Genomic DNA, 13235 nt, shown 5'->3' on the forward strand with positions numbered 1-13235 from the left:
TTGGAGGGGTGAGGCTGATTCTGCCCCCTTTGCCTGGTCTGTGCAGTGCCCAGCTGGCTGCGTTATGTGAATGCTGAGTGGGGAGTATTGACCGGGGAAGGTTGCAGGGGAGTTGGGACAGCCCGGGCCTGCCTTGGGGAAGGGAGGATACCCAAGCACGTAACCTGAGAACCCAGGAAGGGGGTTGGAGGCCAGGTGACACCTCTGCCCAGGACGCTGAACAAGGGACTCAAAGGCTGGGGGAGTTTCAGTTGGAGCTGGCTGGGAAATGGAGAGGGGCACCCCGATGGGGCTTGGGCTTCCCAAAGGAGCTGTGGCCTCCCTGGGGCCCCCAGATGGACCTAGCTACAGGGGGTCCTGCTGTCTGTACCGGCAAGACCTGTTTTGGACTGTGTTCCTGTCGTCTAAATAAACCTCTGTGTTAGTGGCTGGCTGAGAGTCACGTCTGACTGTGAAGTGGGGGTGCAGGACCCTCTGGCTTCCCCAGGGCCCCGCCAGGGCGGGCTCGCTGTGGGAAGCACATGGAGGGGCATATGCTGAATGCTTCAAGGGAGAGGAGGCTCCCCAAAGTCCTGACTGGCTTTGGAGGGGGGGGGGAGCAGTTGCAGAGCATCGCCCGGGAACTCCGTGACAGGCCTCTATACGGGACCATAACACAGAGAATAAGTAGGAGGCGACTCCTGGGAGCGGCTTGAAATCTAGGCACCAAGGGGGCCTGGCCCGGCCTCCAGCTTTGCGGGGGGGTCTGGCTCTGCTAGCCATCCAGCAATGGGGTCTTTGTATGCCACCACCGCTGTGAGGGGCAGGGCTGTGTGCACCCCCCCATGCCAGCAGCACACGGCATGACCCCCATAACTGCAGGTGTGTGTGGAGGGGCAGAGGGCCAGGGGAGCTTGCTGCCAGGGGAACATGGGGCCCTTAGCCCCTGTGGCATCCCCGGGCCCTTTCTTCCATCCCATCATGCACTAGGCACTGGGAGTTGCCAGCTGGGACAGCTCCCCTCAGGGCAGCTGGGTGGGGCGGACCCCCTGAAACCAGCACCATGCTCCCCTCCAAGGCCCAGACCCAGTTTGAGGTGGATGAAGGGGCTAGGATTTGGGGTGAAGGGTGCTAGGGTGGGCTCTGAGGGGAGCACTGGGGAGGAGCGGGGACAGACTCGGGGTCACGTTGCTCTGTTTGTTCCAGAGTCAGGGCCTACTGCGATGTTCAGCTTGGAGGTCTCCATGCCGAGGATTTTTGGTGTTTATTAAATGCACACGAACAGCCTGGCCCAGCCCTGAACTCAGCCCACAGCCGCCTTCTAGCTGCTCTCGCACTTGTACTGAACCAGCCAGCCACACATTTCCAGGGCAGGTAACAGGCAGCCTGAAAAGCCCTTGAACTGGCTGGAAGAGCAGCCTCAAACTCCCTGGGGCACAGCCAGCCGCCAGCCCTGGGGCCTAGGCGTTCCCAAACCCCGCTTGCTCTCAGGCTGGGGGGCTCCTTTCCCAGCCCCCCTCTGCTATTGCAGGGAAAAGCACATGGCCGTATGGGCCCGGTGCCCTGGTGGTTTTCTCTAACAAGGGGAGGGGAAGCCCAGACCAGAGGGGGTGGGGGTGGGGGTGCAGGGTTTGACCCAGCAGTCAGTGATGACACATCCCTTCCCTTGCTGCAGAGGGTGGTTTCAGCCAGCATGTAACGCCCACTGTCCCCAGAGGCCAATGCTCAGGGCGAGCCCCATGGCCTCCACCCCAGGTAATGCTACCCCCAGTGCAGGGATGTAGCTCCGAACAGGGAACGCCTGCAACAAGCAGCGCTGCAGCACCATGACCCCTGGCAGAGCAGCCCCCAAAGCAGGGAGCCAGTCAGGCTAGCAAGAGCTGTGCATTAGGAAATGCCCAACCCACCACAGCACCCGGGACCCACGAATCACCCTCTGCAGCAACAGGAAAGAGGCAGGGCAGCCCTCCAGGCTGGGTCATACTCACATGGCCCTTGCCAGCTGGCCCCATGGGCTCCTCACACGGCAGCCACCCTGGGCTGAATTGTCCCCTTGGGAGTGGGGCCTCGGCCAGAAGCGCCACCTGTCCTGAGATCTCCCCAGCACCAGGGCGTTAGCAGGCCCCACATGCTGCTGCCCAGGAGGGCGGGCAGATCCCTCCTGCTGAACCTCCAGTGAAGGGGCAGTGCCCGGGAAGGAAAGCATCTGTCCCCAACTCCCCTGCATAGGCCTGTAAAGCTTCCCTCCTCTGTCCACACGTGTCTCTTCACCCCATCCCCTTTGCCCGCTTCGGGGGTTAACGCTTCTTGCTGCTTTCCCAGCTCGCAGCAAGGGCGTGGGCTCCCCAGCAGAGCAGCACGGCAGGAGCGAGACTTCAGACACGAATGCTGACTGGCCAGTGTTGGCAGGGGCTGTGTCTGCCCAAGGACACTCCAGGCCTGGCTGCCTGCACCTGGCCCAGACTCTCCCCCCAGCCGGGTGAACTCAGTCCAGATGTGAGTAACGCCAGGGCTTTGAGTGCCCTCTAGTGCATCACCCAGGCACTGCAAGCCTGACGCTCGCTCAGGCAGAAGCCCAAAGCAGGAACAAGAGACCCCGCTAGCCCCAGCGGGAAGAGGAGAGAGGGGTTAGGGATTCTCAGGTGGGCTAGTCCTGCTCACCCCCCCCCCCGCTCCTTGGGAGGCTGAGCAGAGTCACCGTTCTTCCCCACTCAGGCTACTCAGCGTAGGGTCAAGCGGTCACCTCCCTCCCCCCCCAGACACACACACACACACAACGCTGGGCCACGTGACGCCAGTTCTACATTATGAAATTTTATTGCTGACATGCAGGAAGAGTTTTGATGTAGTACAAAAATATGTCTTTATACAAATTTTTTTTTCCATTTTTTTTTACAATAGGATCCTTGTCTACAGCATGTCATATGTCTAATCTACTGAAACCAAACCCAGCAGCTCTCAAACCCTCCCCTGCCATCTTTTTCCAGTTTATTTAATATAAACCTGTGATCATTCACTGGTGATGAGCCATTTGCAGGAATATTCAGTATTAGACAACTTTGCAGAGTCCCCAGAATATTGCTTCAACTTGGGGAAAACACAACATGAACGAGTAGCGAGCTAGACCGAGGGGATGGCTGGGGGCGGAGCAGGGGGCTGGAGGTGCGACAATCCACACAGCGCTCCTGCCTCCGGCCTGCTGTGAGAACTGTGGCGGGGAAGAGGAACTGGCAAGAATGGGCCATCAGGCTATTGCCCCCGAGGTCTCAAAGCCCTTCCTGCCTGGCGCAGGGAGGCCTGCCTGGCCGAGCTGTTCCGTGGTGGCTGGCTGGTATTTTCGAGCAGCCAATGGCAAGGGGCTCCGCATGCCAGCTCTCACACGGACGGCACTGAGGGGTAGTGGTGCCACACCCGTATGTAGCATCTTTGAACAAAATAAATAAGAGACTAATACGACTTCAAGCTACTGGCTCATCCCGGCGAGCTTGGCGAGGCTGTTTTAGTCCCTGTTAGTGTTCATAAGTCTAACTTCCTGCACACGGTGAATCTGCTTCAGGGAGTTCGGAGGCAGAACAATAATGCCCAAAGCTTACGATTAATATTCCTGCCACCGAATTTCAGTTCAGCCCCCGAGTGCATCAACAGGCAAAATCTACTGAGAGGGCTGCAGATTTAAATACAACTGGGAACAGGCTAAGATATCTCCAGCCTTCAGGCAAGAGACGGCAACAAGCTACAAATAAATCCCACTGCTCAGTCCACGCTTGTGCTCACTAACGTAACAGGGGAACGAAACAGCAGGTGCTGGTGACTGCACAGGCTGCGGCCCCTCAGCAGCTCTACTGGATACCCAGTGACACGGGGGCTCAGCCAGCGAGCACCTGTTCCAGGTACTTGGCTGATATTGCTACGTCTCAGCACAAACCCCTGTATCTAATCTAGTCAGAAGTATTTTTGATTTGGCAACCCTGAGCCCAACCTGTGGCCAGCACAATTCCCATCTCCATGCCAGGGTCCAGGGATTGCCAGCTTCTCACATCTGTTATTCCAGCACTTCCTCGCACCTGCCCAGCCAGCTCCCAGCTATCCACACTACTGCTTTCTTATATAGCTCCACTGAAATCCGGTGGTTTCTTTGGTTACCACAACTAAGAGAGAGACCATTATATTAAAGCTTATTCGTGTGAGTGCTGCGGGGCTCCAAGTTACGGCCGAGAACAGTGTGTGGTCAGGTCTAGGGGAAAGACCGCATTTGAAAAGCAAAACTGGCTTCTGGGTTAATCAGACGCCTGGATCGGGCAGCGTAGGCCATGGGAGCTCTCTGGTGAGAACAGTTCTCTGGCAAGACCGGCATCCAGTTCACAAAATGAGGCTCAGAAATGATCTATCCTGTTCTCAACACAGCCCAATGCTTATTTAATGGCATTTGGTGGTGGAAGCTGGGGTGTCCGTGTCCACGCTAACTCCCAATGGCCAGCCCAGAGGAACAGCACCAGATTTGCACGTCAGGACTGGGATGGCAAGATAAACTAGAGAGCACATACAGTAGAGGCTTTAGCCAACCCCTCCCTCTAATTCTACACAGATTATTCCGGGGAACTTTTTCACATTATAACTCATATATTATCTGTGTGCCACAACGAACGGTGAAAATGCTAACAGAATTAATGCAAATTTACTGCACCTTAGATAAGCTACTGAAAAACAGAACAAATCATATATTCTCGAGAAGCTAAAAGAATCTGTGAAAGGTGAGAGGGGAGTCAGGGCCAAGATAGGCTAAATGGGGTTCTGCAAAACCTCTGAATAAGCCTGGAAAGACTTTATAGACATTTGTAATGCTGGCCTGAAAGGGTCATTGGCATCTCACCCTGGTTCCACTGCTCAGGAAACAGGCTTCGTTTCTTAGCTGTCTAAGGTAACCAGGATGTTAATATTCATATCAAGCTTATTAAAAGCCCAAAGTGCTGTTACTGAGACGCCAGACACCAGCCAGGATTAGACAAACTATATCCAACCCAGGTGTTGTGTTAAAAATAGAATGAAGGTTTCATGCAGATAAGGGGTGGGAGGGTTCAGGAAATTGTTACTTTCATGAAACCCAGATAAAATTAAGCTTATTCAAACCATATGGAGCAAATGCTACCAGCCAACTCTCCATACTGCACACTCAGCCATGGCACTTGTGCCAGCGAACCGATTTCATCCTTAGTAACCTTCTCCCTTCCCAGAGGCTTTGCTCAAGCCAGAGAACAGCACAGGTAAAAAGACAGAGGTAGATTAAAAAGTCATGATTAAAAGCAGATTAGTCATCCAGGCTTGGATTTAAAAATCGGAGATTCCAAAAGATGCCAAGAGTTCGCTGCTTCCAAAACTACCTTTTTCAAAAGTCTTCTCCCTCCAACAGAGCGAGCATGAGGCGTGTCCCTTAACAGAGCTTGAAGGAGCTGCTACATTAATCTCTATCACAGGGCACGGGTATTGCTGTCGAGCTGTAGTAGCGACGTGAAAGGCAGACTGCAGGATGATGCTTGTGCTGTTGGATGTGTGGGAAGCTATTTCCGAAGGTATCGCTGGGCCAGGATGGCAGCATCCAAAGGGTTCATGGGCTGGGCATCATGCCCCAGGCGCCGCACGGGCGGGATGTTCCCAAACTGCCGCTTCTGCAGGAAGCTCTTAGCCTCGTGCAGCGTGTTCTTCTCCTCAGCCAGGAGCAGCTGCTGCCTCATGTAGTTCTCAAACTCGTACTGTGAGCACTCTTCGGTCACCTTCGCCTGCAGACAACACAAAGCGAGTCAGAGCTGTGGGAGTGCCAGTCCCATGGCAAAGCACGCTTGTGCACAGACAGTTGGTGTGAGCCCCGAGGCCTAACAGCCAAGAACTCATTAGCCTTGGCACTCACAGCGCATTTATGTGCCTTTGCCAATACCCATCTTAGTTAGTCCTAAGCTACCGATAAAGCAGCGAAAGTTCACCTAACCAAAGCACGCAGGCCTCTGGGCATCCTGTCTACTAACACAGACATGTGTAGGGTTCCCATGCACTCACCACCAGGGAAAAAGTAGGAATGGGGCAATCATGAGCTGTCCCTTGGACAACACAGATGCCCCTGCCCACTCAGAATGGGCAAAGGGTGGCATCTCACCCTAGAGCTGCCAACTACACTTAATCGACCATGAGGTGAGTGGGCCAAGTGGCAGCCAGTTTCCCCACGGCTAGGAATGCAGCCCCCAAGGCTGCTTGGTGTGGAGCAGTACGCAGGCGCTAAGAGGTGTGCTGGCACAGCAAGGTCACTTCCCACACAAATGCACTGGCCAAGAGAACAGGATGTTTATTCACTGCAGAACACACGAGAGGTGCAGCGGTGGTGCCGCTACCACTTCCTGGTTCTCCCCGCAGCGAAGCGGCAACTCTGGGGAGCTCATTTGCACATGGCAAATTCAAGCCCAATTGTTAACAGAAAAGCTAAGAGATCAACATAGTATGTGTGAACTGAGCTAGCTGGGGCTGCCAGCTGCTTCCTCTGCATAGCTCCACTGCCATCGCCCTGCTGGAAGGCATCGACAGCTATTCTGTAGAGCAGGGGAAGCCTGTCTGTTGCCAGGGTCCAAATTTCTTGGTCAAGGTATAGTCAAGGTCCAAACCCCAGAGAAAATAATGAGAATAAGTAAATAAAAAAAATTCAGGGTCCGTTCAAAAGCATCTGGCCGTCCGGATTTGGTCCACACTCAACCGACCGACTACCCCGACCTAGAGTCACTGTTACCAATGGAGACCTGAGAGCTCACGCCACCTCCTGCACTGTGATTCCAGCAGCACTCCCCTCCCTGTCTAGGGACGTGCTGTGGAGGGCAAGGGTCCTCCTGACAAGAAGACACAAGGGAAGTGAAGAGATCAGAGAAAGTGGGAGTTGAGGAGAAGGCAACTGAAGGGGAAGTGTGCTGAGGCCTGGGGGAAAGGAGCTGGCTGTCAGAGCAGGGACAAATTCTCATGTGCCCACTCGGCAGGACAGCTGGTTATCTGCTCATCACAACCAAAGCCTCCCTATATCTCACCCCGTGTGAAAAGCTCACCGCCACCCTGCATTCTTACCTCTGGGGGGGTTTCTGGGTTAGCCACCTGGTCATCAATATCAGGCACCACTTGCAAAGGGCCACTCAGTGAGGACATGGATTGCCTGAGGTGTGGAGAACACAGCGGATTAGCGACTTATGGCACAGACACACCAGAGTCACTAAACACAGACAGGGTCCGTCCCACCTGCCACGCAGCACCTGTGCGCTCACTGCAGCTCCAGCTAAGCAGGCGTCTCTAGTGCATGAGTCTCTCTAGGTGCCTCGCACACCACAGCCACGGAAGACGCTACTTCACACTCTTGGTTTTTGCCTGTGCTCTAAGCAGGATGTGGCACTCTTACCACTTTGTTTAGGCAGAAATGAAAATAGCCCATGTTCCAAAAATTGCTGGGTCTGCTGCTGACTCACCGGGTGCCCACTCCAGCTCCAGGCTTGGGGGCATTCTGCAGCACAGACTGCACTGCACAGCTGGGGAGTCACACGGGGATCATTCAAACGCACTGTGGGGGGAGGGGACTGGGCCCTTGGCGAGCGGCTGAGAGAGGAGCTTCCTCTTGCTCAGTACGTGCACAGTTCTGGAGTCAGATTTATCCTTCAATGGCATCCCTGCCCCCCCCCCACAATTAAATGCTCTAATTTAGAACAGAAACATCTACCCGGTGCCCTTTTCCAGGGCTCAAGCCTGGTGTTACCTAGTTGGACACAACCCGTGGGCTGCCAAAGTCTCAAGAGCAACATATTCCTGATGCACAAGCGAGGTACACCTGACCCCCCCCAGGAAGCACAAGCGAGGTACACCTGACCCCCCCCAGGAAGCACAAGCGAGGGACACCTGACCCCCAGGAAGCACAACCCCCACCATCCTCCTGAAGCTGGACGCACTCACCACGATGCTATGATGGAGCTGAGGGATTCCAGTACTTCGGAGGCCGTGAGACGCTGCTGCGGATCCAACACCAGCAGTTTTCGGATCAAACACACAGTGTTTTCAGAAACCCGCCCATCTCTGCCAGAGAAACGTGCCGTCAGAGCAAGACAAAGGCCGTGATGGTGACACAGCCCAGAGATTGCTGAACGTGGGAGGAATAGCCGGGGCCTGGTGTGGGGCAGGGGACGGGAGAGCAGGGCAGCACATGCAGCGCAAGGGCTGTGCTCTGATTCACTAGAGCTCAAAATTAACCACTGGGTTTGAGTTCCTTCAGTTTTATTTCCATGTTTCCTTGTTCAAGCTGGGGGCAGCACTGCTGGGCCTTGCTCACGCTTAGAACGAGGTGCCAGAGCACAGCTCCCGCATCCTTGTAGGCCACTGTATGCTGGGACACTTGCACCCAGCGCCTCCCACGGCCACTGCTACGCATGCACTAAGGGCTGGGCGCGCCGGAGGCTGGGTCACTCACTCAGGGATGGTGTACTCGGCAGCCTTGATTTTGCGGAAGAGCTCCTGAGGTATGCTGTCATAGAAGGGAAACTGGCCGTACAGCATGGTGAACAGCACCACGCCCAGCGCCCACATATCACTGGGTTTCCCACGATACGGCCGACCTGGAGAGAGGAAGGGACAAAAGCAGGTCACGCGATGCTGCGACCTCGGTCTCTCATTCAGTATGGCGCAGCACAGGAACTGTCTCCCAAGCAAGTTCTTCTTTCGGCATTAGATCAGCACGATTATAACCCTTTGGATCCTGAGCTAGCCAGCCACCTTTCAAAGGAGTCTCCATTACAACAGTGCATGCAGTGTGCATGGGAACTCCTCTCCGCGAGACGCACACTGATGGGTAAGAAGCCAATCTGTTCTCTAGCTGAAGCGGTCCCCTGTCTGAGGGGAAAAGTTATTTACCACAAGACCTTGAGATTCATTAAATTTGCAAGTTCTCATGGCCTGACACCATGCAGCACTTCACAGGGGCTTGGCATGTGGCCTGTCCTGCTCTCTGAAGCTGCAGGTTCATATTCTGGTAGTGCTCACGCAGCCCTTCCCTTGTCCAGAAGCAAAGAGAATGAGTAGAGGAACCCCAGATGGGTTCAAGATAAAGTCCTGTCTCCTCTACATCCACACTGGGGATGCCCTGGGGGCATCTCTTTTGTTCCCCAACCCCACTGCCATGCACTGATGATCACTGTCCACCACACCAGGTGCTCTAAGTATTGGGCAAAGTACTCCTGGATTTGTATTGCTCCAACTCAGGTTCATTAGGTTCAGAGGAATTTCATTGTTGGCAAGAGTGAAACGACAGAAGACTAAAGATCCCTGCAATGAGAAGCATGGGGGGGACTGGAAAAGAACCTGGAAAAAACATCCACCCCAGGTCAGCCCCAATCTGAAAGCTACTACCATACAGTCCCTATCGCCTGGCTGTATAGGACACATCCCCGTTCATGTGGAGGTGCAGACTCCCAACCTGGTCACACATGTCTCAGATGCACCCAGCTGAGCTGACATGACTCAGCCCTTAGGTGAGATCTGAAATAGATGGTTGCTGAAGTCTGACATTAAGAGGTACAGCTCAGAGAACCTCTCCCCCATGCCTCAGCAACCTGGGAACCCTCCACGGCAGCCCCCATGGCACTCTGGAATCCACTAGAGGGAATTGCTGCTTTAGAATCCCTGCAGTCAGTCACCTCATCAGTCATGCACATAAGAGCTTGCAGGAGGGTTGAACATTAAGCTCCTGTTGCTGTACCACAGCACAGGATTAAGGGAACGACTTCCTCTGAGTCACCAGTGAGTCACCGCTGCAGCATTTGGTATCGGTATTAATTATTCTTTGCTTTGTGCAGCTCAAGAGGCACCTCACCCTCCTCCTCGCTTGCTGACTTCTGCAATGACACTTTGTCAGCCATGAAATTCAGCCCATCTCTTAGCAGGAAACAGCTCCTTCGAGAGCCCTAAAACGAGGAGTAATCATCCCTGCTTCTTTAGCTCCCCTTCGGCCTGGAATATTAGACATGCAGACAGAAGGAGGCTCCACCACACCAAGAACAGTCTCTTAGAAACTAAATGAACATCTAGTTTGGAAGGAAAAATCTGATGGCCTTGGGTCTTGTCTGCTGCCAGGTTCAGACGATACTGTGGCCACAAGCTGAGTGGTTCCCGAGCTGCATTCTTACTGCAGGCTCCAGCCTGAGTCTCCCGGGTGTGTAGAGCCTGGAAGGGTTCCACACAGACTCTTCCCTTTCACGGGACTGGCTCGGAAGGTGCTCATGCCAGAGGGATGCATCCCAGAACCACAGAGTGCTTTTGCCTGGGAAGGTCTCCCATCGGTGCTGCAGCTATGGGCTGTCCCAATACACAAGGCCCTACCCTGCAAGGCCCTGGCATCCTCTCCTCCAGGGAAGTCAATGTGACTGGAGAGTGCCCAGAATCTTGCAGGGCTGGGCCCACAGATGTGTCATCCCCAAATCTGGCAACAAGGGAGATTTTAGAAGAGCAAAGAAATGCTCCCAGTAGCACCATGCAGCCATGAGTGACAAGGTCAGGCAGGGCCCAGTCCCAGGCCAGATTACTGCAGAACCCCACTGACGAGTGAGGAGAAGCCCCAGCAAAGCAGGAGGGCTGGAGACAGCAGCAGGGAGTTCCAACCTGAGCAGCTGCCCCAGTGTACCTGCCCTGAAATGTACTTAACTCACTCCACCCACTTGGCCACAGGAGCTCACAATACCTCGAGAAGCAGGAGAGACCTGCGGCTCTGGCATGCTTACAGGCCTGCAGAGCTCTCAGCAGGTTCTGGCCTGAGATTCTCTCTGCACAGAGGCCCTGGGCGTTTGCTGGCTTAGGACAGATACAGGGTAACATGGACCTATGGGGCTTTGCCTTCCGGAGGCTCGCTCAGTTCCTCCGTACCAGGAATTGAAGGGAGAGGATAAGATGAACAAAATTAAAAATCCTGCCCACCTTCCTATCCTCTTCTCCCTTTAATCCCCCCCCCCCCCCCCGAGTAAAGAAGCAGCCAAGCATCGCTGCAGCTAGTCACTACATTCTAGTGCCAAGCTCAATGGCAAATGATGCCCCTGGATTACAGCTGACCAAACAACGAAGGGCTCACTTCTCACATGCTGGCCTGCTACAATGCTACAAAGGTCAGATGTTGCATAAGATAATGACAGGGCCTTAAAAGAGACCCTAGAAGGAAGCAGATCAAATGGCCTTGAGGTTTTCAGAAGCCGGCTGTATCTCAGGGTCAAGGCCTGGACACGTGCAGTGAGGCACCCATGAGAAGCAGACACTCCAGTGTGAACTACCTCACAGCTGTCGCTGATCTGTCTCTGCCCCCACCCAGGCAGGATGGGGCCAGGGAGAAGAGAACCGAGCCTTGCGGGCAGGACTAAGGTGCCTGCTGATAGGCAGAACACAGACCATGGTGAGAGAGAGGAGCCTGTCTCTGCAGGTTTTGCTGCCTCCTGGAACATAAAAAGCCATTTTTATTGATACTTTCAGAGGGGTCCAACAGAGTCCACAGACCAAGGGAGGTCTCCTAGCAGAAAAAGGCAGAAGCCAAAACACAGAGAAGTCAAGCGCTCTCACGGTAGTTGTCAAACACCAGTGTGGGCCAGGCCTTGAACCAGCCAGGGCTGACTCCAAAGCCTTTCAGAAGCAACACTGAACATCATGGCTCACTGAGCCCCGTTCTCTCCAGAAACAAACAGCTCAGCTGTAGTAGCACAGACTTGGGATTCCAACTTGACACCCTGCTATGCGCCAGATACCCTCAACGCATAAAGCCACAGTGACTAGTGCAGTCACTGCCTAGTCAAACGCAACCACCATCTACTACTTCGCTATTGCAGAGTCAGAGGCTGGGACATTGGCAGTGTCTGTTACTCAGCACAAAGTGCCCATGGGATCTTTAATTTCCACCAGGGCAGCACCCAGAGACTAAGCAAAAAGGAGCCGTGTAACATCAGACAGCACAGCATGGGGCAAGTGCTACACTGAGGTGTCAGCACTGACTGAGTCCTGGTTCTTGTCTAAAATGTGCACCCATCACCCAACTAAGCTGCACAGATCCCCCATGGGACAGAATTAAGATGGAGCCCAAGAGCTTGTCTACACATGGAATCCGTGAGGATTCCTGACCAACTCCACCTGTGGACATGCTGATTTCAGAGTCAGAGAGCATTGTTCCGGTGTAGCTTAATCCAAGAATTACAAACACTCTTCCCTTCCCCTTCCCGCCTGGCTGGAGAATAGACTAGCTCTAATATCGGGGGGTAAGAGGATCTTAGAAGCATGTTACATCTGGGAACAAGACTAGACAGAGTTCTCGTCCAGTAACGAGAGCAGCATACAAATAAAACAAAGCTGGCCACACGCGCAGGGGCTGTGAACTCCCGCTGAGGAAGGAAGGGAATCGCCTACCACTGAGAACGTCTGGGCTGATGTAGGCGGGGCTCCCTCGCTGATCCTTCAGCAGGTCGTCTTCGCTCACTAGGTGCTTTCCAAGACAGAAGTTTGTTATGGTTATTCGGTGAGTCCTGGGGAGGATTACAAGGCATTAGTGAGCAAGAAGAGCCAGGTCAGGAGCCAGACAGTGTGAACCAAGGGAATTAACACGAAGGCAGAAACAACTATACTTCTTTGCAGGAAGCCAATAAAACACCAGCTTTACACTGGCAGCTGTGGTTATAAACCAGCCCATTCTGAGGGAGAGGCATTCTAAATATGCTAAAATAGGCCTTGGCATTGTATCTGCCAGGGGCAAAGTGCCCAGCTGGACCTCTGTGCTAGGCTTTCAAATCTCTACCACCTCTTGGGAGCAGTAAGAAATGGCAGCTTTTTCATTTGAGAAGTTGACCCTCCTTCCCCCCCAATCTTTACACAGACCCATCTCCAAACAAGTACTCCACCGCAGCAGTGTTTCACAGCACACAACCAGGCTTTCATGGATACTTTTTACATGAAAGTACCCAGCGTGCAGACAATGGTTAATCAATAACTAGGGGTTTCCTTTACGGATAATTGTTTCTAGGTAAAGAGGATAAGAACTTTAGATATACACAGTTTTCACACCAAAATACCCTTGTTTCTACAGGATTTCCTGATCTGATTTAAGAAATTCTTTCAGAGTTAAGTTCATTATGAAATTAATTACCTCCCTGTTACTTTCAACAGTCACTTGAACAATCTAAGAATCTCAACATAAAACCCAAAGGATGGAGGCCAAAGCCACTGTCTAGAAGATG

The 13235-nt window shown here is 53.6% G+C and overlaps 1 protein-coding gene across 6 annotated transcripts in view; it reads right to left on the reverse strand.

The window, feature by feature from the left end:
• Nucleotides 1-2772: 2772 nt before the first annotated feature.
• The window catches only part of STK40 (serine/threonine kinase 40), a 39779-nt gene continuing 29316 nt past the window's right edge, over nucleotides 2773-13235 (reverse strand). For all 6 annotated transcript variants that reach the window (XM_039511473.1, XM_039511474.1, XM_039511471.1 and 3 more), the window contains 5 exons: nucleotides 12412-12527; nucleotides 8453-8597; nucleotides 7942-8061; nucleotides 7072-7156; nucleotides 2773-5753 (listed from right to left, as the gene is read on the reverse strand). In XM_039511473.1, the coding sequence (XP_039367407.1) occupies nucleotides 5535-5753; nucleotides 7072-7156; nucleotides 7942-8061; nucleotides 8453-8597; nucleotides 12412-12527 (685 nt within the window). In that variant the 3' untranslated portion in view covers nucleotides 2773-5534. The remainder of the gene's footprint in view (nucleotides 5754-7071; nucleotides 7157-7941; nucleotides 8062-8452; nucleotides 8598-12411; nucleotides 12528-13235) is intronic.

The sequence above is a fragment of the Mauremys reevesii genome, linkage group 23 (genome assembly GCF_016161935.1).
Source record: "Mauremys reevesii isolate NIE-2019 linkage group 23, ASM1616193v1, whole genome shotgun sequence".
Classification (NCBI taxonomy): domain Eukaryota; kingdom Metazoa; phylum Chordata; order Testudines; family Geoemydidae; genus Mauremys; species Mauremys reevesii.